Genomic DNA, 9,791 nt, shown 5'->3' with positions numbered 1-9,791 from the left:
AGTTTTAATTTTTCTCTTATGATATTTGTATATAGGAGAAACACTGGATATTAGTAATACAACATTAATAATTCTTAGATAGAATTCATGTTTTTTTTTGTAAGTGATTCACTTGTATCCTCTAAAAACATTCAATATATGATTATATGTAAATAAGTAAGAAATTCATTATTCAATATTCAAGATGCTATGGACAAAGTTATAATACAATAGTGTATATATTACAATCAAATAAAATGTAAAAAATTATAATTAATACTTTCAATAATTTATCCTATCTATGTAGATAAACTATGTATATTGTTCATTTTAAACATTGTAAGACAGAAATTGATTGTGATACTTTCATTCGATGTATTAAATAGAAGTAAATTAGTAGATATATGGTATATAAATAATAACCTATAATTTATTATTTCGTAATATGTATACGCGTGTTCTATCTATATATATGTACATAGAAATATATATTACTGTATTTAGTTATATATACAAGTATGTACGTATATTATAATTAATGTGATTAAGGTATACGAAATTTTAAATCTTTTTAAAAGAAAGTAAAATTTTTAAGTACTTTATTAATTTAATCCACGGCTAGTAGTAAAAAAAAATGGAATATCAATGAAATATCCAGTAAAAAAATATCTTAAAAAATCAAATTATAAATAAAACGAATTGAAGTTTTTACATTCAAATTACTAGTAAGAAACTAAAATTCATTGCAACAAAATAATATATGCATAATTTTTCGAGATTTGTTTTAATTAGATACCAATACTCATGAATATAATCAAAAATAACGCGTTGAAATTAAACAGGTGTCCTTGTGCTATATTGCAATTATTGACGTGCTACGCTACGTAGCCATTGCCGTTGTCTGCTTTCTGCGTAAATGTCAAATATTAGAATTGAATCTAAATAGTAAGATTCTAAGTCACAGTGAAAATTTTAGCAAAAGAATGAATAATTGACCACATTTTTATTGCTCTTTTTCTACATAAAAGAAACAGTATCTTAAAATCTACCGTATATCTTTTACTTTTTTTAAAAGCATGGATTAGTTTCTAAACACATTCCTATATACTTTAACATATTCCTTGTTCTACAACAACTTATTTAAACTAAATTAACTAATATCTACTAATACGATTATTAATATTTTTTACTCAATAATTACACTTCAATATATTGATATCTACATTATTTGTTTACAAATAACATTTCAATTTAATTAAAAAAATTCTACATATTTAAATATAAAATTCTGTAATCAAAATTGAATGAATAAATGAAGAAAATTGAAATAGCTGTCAAAGAAACTTTTATAAAATTGATAGTCAATACATTAAATAATTATAAAATAAGAATATCTATTTATAAATGCCATCAAGTAGGTAGGTAATTAATCAATAAGAAAGGAATTGTGTCGTTCAATACACAAAACTATATTATATTTCACATTAAAAATTTAAAGAATTTAGCTACAATAGTATTAATTTTATTGTAATATATATTTACATATGTTATGCATACGTACGTTACATATAGTAATAACTGTGCGTATCTTCAGTTACTTTATATACATTATTATGAAAAATATTTATCAACATAATGTAATATTTCGAAAGCAACTTCAACCATGATAAGGATAATAATCATCCACTCTAAACGTATATGATGACAGTCACTTAAATGTGAAGATAAAATTCCTACAAGCTCCACACAATGATTTAATTTTTCATTTATAACCTATATAATAAAATAAAATATATATTTTTATCTTGTTTGCAATAAATGCTACTCAATGAATTTGATTATATTTTACAACTTACTTTTGTACGTTTTGTAATGTTAAAATATGCACAAGTATGATGATATAGAATTTCTAAATTTTCTTGTTCCCAATAGAAATCAGGTGTATCCAATAAATCTGAGCTTAAATTAATAGAATGTCGTAACGCAAATAATTCTCCCTGTTTTTTTAATACATCTTGTTGACTCATTTTAAGCTGTTTACCATATTTTAAATCTTCAGTAACAAATTTTATAGAATCTATATAATTGTCTAAGGATGATTCCCATATGCCTAATTTCACTGATTGAGCCATTGCATTTGAAAATGTGTATTTATCTAAATTTGTTGCAGTTATTCCTAACAGAATTTGACCATGCTTTATATGACTATTTTTTCTGTAAAGTATTAAGAAAATAAAACATTAAAAACTCATAAAGTATATATAAGCAATTTTCATATATATGAATAATGATATAATTATGAGAATGTTAAAACATTATGTAAATCATTTTTGCTATTACCCATTATCTGCGTAGCTATAAGTCATTATTTCACTCTCAGATTGTATAATATTGTCCGAGTAACGATTCTCTTCATACTTCTTTAAAAATTCCAATATATTCTCACTTTCAAGATGACAAATATTCCAAAATACTACAGTACCTTCTCGAAAAAAGAAGATTTCTCTTGATTCTTCCTTCATTTCATACTTTGCTACAGCATGTATAACATCTGGTAAAGCTGTAAGCATAATTTAAATATAGCATAACAACATATACCAATACTTACTAAGTTTTTGATGTTATATTAATTATCATATATTCTTCCCAAATATATAATGCTAATTTAATAATAAACACTAACATTAAATTGTAGAAATAAATAAAACAACAATATTTTATGTATAGAATATATATAATTATACTCAATGAAATATATAAAAATTACAATGTTTAAAGTATACAAATTTATGAAAGTATTTCTAGATGGAGCAATAATTGTTTAATTACTATTTAGGTACATTTTATGACTTATAAAAACTTCAAGATGTATTACTAAAATAAAAATTAATGTATCATGTTATCAGTAATATATTATTTATCTCAATTTAAACTATTTCAATTCCACCTAAATATATATGTATTCAAATTTATGTTATTAAAATTCCATTAACTATATTTTATAATTCTGCCATATTATTACACAATTTTGTATTTGTAAGAAATATTATATTTCTAATGACTTACTAAAAATATTATAAGAAATTATCACACATGATTAAAAATAATACATGAAAAATATTCTTAAGATAAATTGTAGAAAAGATGTAAAAACCAGTTTTAAATACAACTAAACATTTAATCAGTATATTTATTGAAAAAAGTATACTGTGAAGAAAAAATAACGAAATAATAATAATGTACTACGTATCTATATAATATGTGATATGTATACAGAGTGACATGTAATATGTAAGATTCATTTCAATGGTAGATTTAATATTTAGAAATAATAAAATAAATTCTTATAAATATATATTCTATTTGACTTAGTTTCTAAGTTGTAGCAAGTTGTAGTAACTCTTTCAACAACCTGAGCTTTTATACGTAATTCTATTCAATGGAATTTACAAACAATGCTCAATGTCTTATGTGTAACCTTTTATAAATACTACCTTATAACATTCTTTGAATCAGTTTAGTTCATTCTTTCAATAAAAGTACTACATATTAGAGTATTGTAGTATTTTATATTTGAACTTCATCCTTGAATTGAATTCAACATATTACAAAAAACTCTGTTTAATTTCATCTAATAGTATGGAAGTGTATTGAAGAACACTCTTTGTATAAAAACTTACTTAATACTTAACTTAAGAAAGAAAAAATGAAAGTACTTAGATTTCTTACATACTAAATTTTGACATTGAACGTAACCTTCGTGTATAATGTCCACATAGAATACCATGTGTCATTAAGAACATGTACATATATTTTTTAATCAATCAGAAATGGACTATCACATGCACCTAATCCTGTTACTACACCACCTTCATTAGAATTAGCTAACTTCGTCCTTAACATATGACCAGCTTGTTTGTTAACATACACATTATTTTCATTGGCAATAATAATACCAAATATTCCTAATTCAGAAACTAGTTCCTGTGGTTTTATGTTTATATTATTTTCTGGTCTAATTATATAGCTTTTATGAATCGGAGGATGAATTTTATTCATAAGAATCCATGCTACTCTCTCTTGTTTATTTTTTACAGATTCTAGGAAGTGTTTTATATCTAATCCATATTTATTATTGCAACCTCCTTCTCGTTGAGGCTTTAAGACAAAACGATGTGGATCTGTAATCCCCATTTCTATAGCAGCATTTCCATGATCATTAAAGTCTAATGCATAAAGATCTACACAAAACAGCATGATATAATATTGAATCAAATATATTAATATCATTTGTACTGTAAAAAAAAATTCACTTACCAGTAAATATTTCTTTAATTTCAGTACATGTTTTCTCATTTTTTAAAAATTTCCTAATAACGTCAGGTTTTGCAAGAGCCTGCTGAATTTTTTTGGTACCTGCTAAATGATATTGAATAGTGGGGCATTTAATAGCTAAGGATTTTTCAATCAATAATCTTACATCCCATTCTTTTCTTGTATGATATTGTCCAGGTTCATAACCACATCTATAATATACTACAGCTACAATATAATTATCAACTATTAATTCCATTTTGGCACCTAATGTTGCAGTAGCAGCTAATTGTGTTAAATTCTGACGAATGATTTTGACATTTGGATTTTGCTTTCTAATTTCAAACTCGTGAAAACGTTGATCACATATATTATATGTAATGTCTTCGATAACAAATAAAATGACTGCTCTGTAAATAATTGTAATTTACATTAAACTACATATAAATGTCTTAATAACATACTTATATTACAAATATAAGTCTATTTTGTTACGTATTAATTTTTGTAACAAATTGTATGTACTATTATTTTCCAACATTTATAACTTTAAAAATATAATTAATTATAAACATACTGTTGATTTCCATAAATATTCCATGCTTCTATTATACTTGAACATATAATTTGTAATGCATTATTTTCTGGAAGATTTTTTATTTTTTCATGATAACCGAGTTCTCTTAATACAAATTTATGTAATTCTGTTGAAGCAGGTCCTAGCCAACCAAAACCAGAAGCAATTGTGTTTATTTCAACTTGTTTCCAACAACAATATGGCATACATTTCTCATCCATCTTTTCTTTCAAACAGTTTGTTTCTAACATTAAATCTGAACGCAATATGCCAAGAGATACTTTTTGTGTCGGTCCTCCCTCATCATTTATAATTTTACATATATTAAATAATTCTTTGGTAAAATTATCAACTTTTATTGTCTCTTCCAAAGTTTCTTTTAAAAAATTATAGTCCTGGGCAACCCCATGTATAAGTATGTTTAATACTGTTTGAATGTGACAAGCATTGTCAAACTCTTTTCTAGGAAATGGGGATGGCAACAGAATGAATGGTGCAAATTGTAGAACATTTTTGTTAGGATTTGCTTTTGATCTCAAACACATTCCATGCATAAGTGCCCAATCCTTTGCCTTCTTTATTAATTCTTCTAATTCTTTTTCCAAAGAAGGTAAATGAAGTGTAGAATTCATTATTATTCCTTTACTGTTGTAGATGTTTATAAATAATCTTTTTAAAATAAAGTACTCTATTATTAGGTCATCCCATAAGTAATGTTATCTCTTATCGTACTTTAAATAAAGACTTGAATCGCATCTCGGCAATGTGTTTATAGAAACTTCTTTCTATGTAGCTTAAAGAGTGCTCTCTCGACAGTCTATCGGTTGTGTTCGATGCAGTTTGATCGACATTTATCACTTGAAAAAAAATTTTAAAATGAGCGTGTGCGAACTTCATTTGCGGCATTGTATGCTATATGAATTTAAGAAAGGTAGTACAACTATGGATACGGTTAAAAACATTTGTGAAGTGTATGGTGAACATACTTTGAATTTGAGAAAGTGTCAAAGATTATTTAAAGTACAATAAGAGACGACATTACTTATGGGATGACCTAATATTATTTATTATCTGCTTTTCTTTACTTCGCCAGTTAATATTGTTCGAATGATATTTTTATAATACATGTTTTGGTATACTAACTTTAACATTTGCCTAACATTAATAACAAATGATTAATTTAAGCATCCTTAAATGATTTTAAACATTTGTACATATCACAAATTTAAATAACATATATAATTAAAATAAATAACATTAAAAAAGAAACAAAGATATCTTATTATAGAAAATTAGGAAATAATATATTATATAAAATTTATTAAACGAATGCAGAATAGATGTTGAGCAATTACTAAAGTGAAGAATATTTAACCAAATAATGAATATTTCAGTTTGTTATAAATAATTATTTAGTTTTAAGGATATCGATAGGAAAATAGTAAGAAAATTATGATATTAAATTTATTTTATCTGATTTGTTAACAAGTTTTAAACAATATTTCTATTTCTCTGTATTAATAATAATTTCATTATTCGAAATGAAAAAGAAATAAAGATAAAATAATTTGTGTATTACAATACCAATTTTTGTATAAAAATATTCATCTACGTGAATGAAATTGTTACATATGGTTTTATGCAATTTATCTTCATAAATTTTGCTTTACCTTACGTTAATGTTTCTTTAAAATAATTAATTTCATTTAGTGTTTTAAAACATTTAAATAAATACACAATAAATTTTATCATTAAAATTTTTACGATTTTTACAGTTTTTGTTCACGTGCTGCACTATCTTGTGTTGTTTTTCGAATCACTTCAGTTTATACTATTGATAAGAACATTTCTCGTGTATGGATAATTCTCATGTATGGATGTGATGCGTAAACGATCTGATTGAAATTGTGACGTTCCCACATTATGTGTAAGAGTAAATCTAAGGAAGAATTTTTAGGGAAGCCTTTCCTATATGTACAGTAATATGAGAAATGTTAAATTGTCACTAATATAATAAACATGTATAATCTAAGTTATAAAAATTTCTACCATTTAAAATTATATCACAATAAGTACATTGCCTTTGCTTCGATACATTCTAAATTATAATATACGTATATACATATATACATGTAGTTGTCGTATAATTGAAATGTTACCAAGGTGGCTAGATCGGATTCCCTAAATCCCTGGCTGGAAGAATGGGAGAAGGTAATACGGTGGGCGTCGTCCCACTCTTTACGCATCGTGCGTAAGATAGAGTGATATATACATATATGAATCTACATATATACATACAACTATGGTAGCTCGACTGACTGTCTCAAAAACATTTTCTCTTAACGCACGCAGCGTAAACTTAGTCATGTTTCTCTTTAAGAACTTCAATATAATATTTATTATATATTGTATACAAATTTCCAGCTGAAAATAAGGTCAAATGCAACATGCTATATACAATTATTCTGAATTCATGTTTGACCTTAATTTCAGCCAGATATTTTGATACAATATAAGACAAATATTGGAATACAAATAAAAAAATAAAATAGAAAATATAAAAATTCCATTTTTCAAAATTGTACATAATTTAACCCAACACATGTTTTTCCCAATGGTTACTGATCATCAGTTGACTATGTTCAATATCGCATAATATTATATTGAGGTGTTTGCAATATAAAGTTTACATAATTTTATTAATGAAAACAATACAAATCAATAATTAATAATTTTTTCTTAAAATTCTATTTGCAAATGATATTGATTCAAAAATAGATAATAATTATAAAGATTAATTATCTGTTGAAAATTTGTGCCTGTAAAGGATCCGTACAAGTAAAAAACTATAAACATTTGCTTGTGAAATTATGTATTGTATAAAATAAATTTGTTCTGTATTAACACAAATGCATCTAATCATTACAGAAGAAAATGTCTTTTATTCAATAATAAATCTAGTTTATTATTATATTATCTTACTTTTTTTAAGAAATTATACAGGGTGTTCCATGCATAGGCATGTAATGGCAACACGTTTTTTTTTGGAATTGTAATTTCAATTTTGTCTGGATTTGAAAACTGATCACCACTTTCATATTCATTAAGAATATCAGAAAATTTACCTTTAAATAAGTGATGATTTTCCATGTTTATCTCTTAATTTTAGGAAATGTAACTCAGCTTATCTCACAAAAAGAAAATTAAATTCTAAATGTAGTCACAAAGTGTCTACTTAATAGTTTGTTATATGACAACAAACTTGCTATTTATTTGTGTTGCGTTTGTACAATTTGAATTTTATATGCTATTCTTACAAGCAGACTACTGTACAGACAAATCAAAATATGGCAATCAAGAGCAAGTCATAAATGCTTAATAATCTTATGCATAACAATATAGAAAAGACATGTATGATTTTATTAAAAAAGAAGCAAATGACAAACTTAAAATTTTGATAAAAATGATGTATTCACTCTTAGATAATATAAATTTATTTTAGTATTTTTTCATATATTAATAAACAACAGAGATTATATTACATATAACTATTATGTAAATATATTAACTATTAACTGAAATGATAGTCTAAAACTTACAGCAGGTTGATGTAGCTATATTATCAGGTATATATAAGTTTTGTTTCAATAGGCCCTCCGTTAAACCTTCCAAGTCATATTCCTCTGCTGTAGCTAATGCACGTATGCTCCATTCCTACAAACAAATAGAATTTTCAACCTTCATTATAAAATTAATTAGCAATGATAACAGGTTTTGTATTAATACACATAACAAAATTATATTTTACTTCTTTCTATAATTTTTAAGAGTATAATATTCTTTAAGGTAAACATTACAGACTTTAGTATTTACATTTTTATCATAAAATAATATGCATTACAGAAGTAAAATATGACTGTAATGGTTTATAAATGAGTGTTTTATACAATTCACTAATTATTTACTTCAATATTAACATCATTGCTGGGACTGGACTTGTGTCTTTTCTTGGGCCTCTTTTTTAGTTCAAAAGCAGGATAATTATTTGTAATCATTTTTACATTGGATATATTTTCATACTGACATTTATTAATGTGTAAATAATTCTTATGATTATAAAATAAGTTTAATTTTGTAACGAATGTAGGTCTCAATTCTTTATCACATCTAGTCAGAGTAATATGAATTTTTCTGCAGACATTAAGATTAACATTACACTTTGGTAAAATACATTTTTGAATTACTGTGAAGTTCATTTTATTGAATATTGCATTCAAAACCATGTTCTATCAAAATATTTGTACACTTATAATTACACTAATTGTAATTATAAAGTTTTCAAAAATATTGTACACACTATTAAAGTTTCTTTTCTCTAAGATTACAAATTAGAGGGCCTTAAATAAAAGGGGCACGAATTTTCGTTAAGAACGCATTTAACACAATGTGATTTAGATCTCGCTTATGCTTATAATGCATACGTTACAGTACTCATTGTACCATCTAGCAGTGAAGATTCAAAACATTTCACCTATCATTTTTGATTAACCATTTTAAGTTCTGTACAGCCGATCTATTAAATATGGTATATTACTTATTGTAGGTACACATTTGTGCTTGTTTCGTCCTAATGGCGACATCTTGCGACAGAATCACCAAAACATTCTTCTTTTAAAATATTTTATATTTGTAGCTTCGTAATTTTTAAATTTTATGAGTTGATGCAATTGAAATACTATACGTAAAAGTTATTTTTCGTATCGAAGATGATAGATTTTCTTCTATTTTCATTAAACATACAACTAATTACCTAAAACTTGGACACAAATTTGATATTACAGGTTTTAAAAATTTGCTAATTTTTAAATTCTGAGATTGGGTTTTGCAAGATACATATCTATTATTAGTAGAAACATTACGT

At 24.9% G+C, this 9,791-nt stretch overlaps 2 protein-coding genes across 5 annotated transcripts; both read right to left on the bottom strand.

The window, feature by feature from the left end:
* Positions 1-1,540: 1,540 nt before the first annotated feature.
* Positions 1,541-9,390, bottom strand: LOC143153574 (required for meiotic nuclear division protein 1 homolog). 2 transcript variants are annotated; one of them, XM_076324949.1, is made up of 6 exons: positions 9,228-9,390; positions 8,836-9,061; positions 8,470-8,584; positions 2,320-2,539; positions 1,836-2,193; positions 1,541-1,752 (listed from the first exon to the last, which is right to left on the bottom strand). In XM_076324949.1, the coding sequence occupies exons 2-6, from the start codon at positions 8,923-8,925 to the stop codon at positions 1,591-1,593; spliced, it is 945 nt and encodes a 314-aa protein (XP_076181064.1). In that variant the 5' UTR covers positions 8,926-9,061; positions 9,228-9,390; the 3' UTR covers positions 1,541-1,590. The 2 variants fall into 2 exon arrangements, with proteins under 2 accessions (XP_076181064.1, XP_076181063.1); XM_076324948.1 differs by having other exon boundaries at positions 8,836-9,390.
* Positions 3,200-7,569, bottom strand: LOC143153571 (glutathione synthetase-like). Of its 3 annotated transcripts, XM_076324943.1 has the most exons (5): positions 6,920-7,569; positions 6,541-6,838; positions 4,871-5,727; positions 4,297-4,703; positions 3,200-4,220 (listed from the first exon to the last, which is right to left on the bottom strand). In XM_076324943.1, the coding sequence occupies exons 3-5, from the start codon at positions 5,500-5,502 to the stop codon at positions 3,796-3,798; spliced, it is 1,464 nt and encodes a 487-aa protein (XP_076181058.1). In that variant the 5' UTR covers positions 5,503-5,727; positions 6,541-6,838; positions 6,920-7,569; the 3' UTR covers positions 3,200-3,795. The 3 variants fall into 3 exon arrangements, with proteins under 3 accessions (XP_076181058.1, XP_076181057.1, XP_076181059.1); XM_076324942.1 differs by having other exon boundaries at positions 6,541-7,569; XM_076324944.1 differs by lacking the exon at positions 6,541-6,838 and having other exon boundaries at positions 7,030-7,569.
* Positions 9,391-9,791: the final 401 nt, after the last annotated feature.

The sequence above is a fragment of the Ptiloglossa arizonensis genome, chromosome 13 (genome assembly GCF_051014685.1).
Source record: "Ptiloglossa arizonensis isolate GNS036 chromosome 13, iyPtiAriz1_principal, whole genome shotgun sequence".
Taxonomy (NCBI): domain Eukaryota; kingdom Metazoa; phylum Arthropoda; class Insecta; order Hymenoptera; family Colletidae; genus Ptiloglossa; species Ptiloglossa arizonensis.
This window is presented reverse-complemented; position numbering and strand designations above follow the sequence as displayed.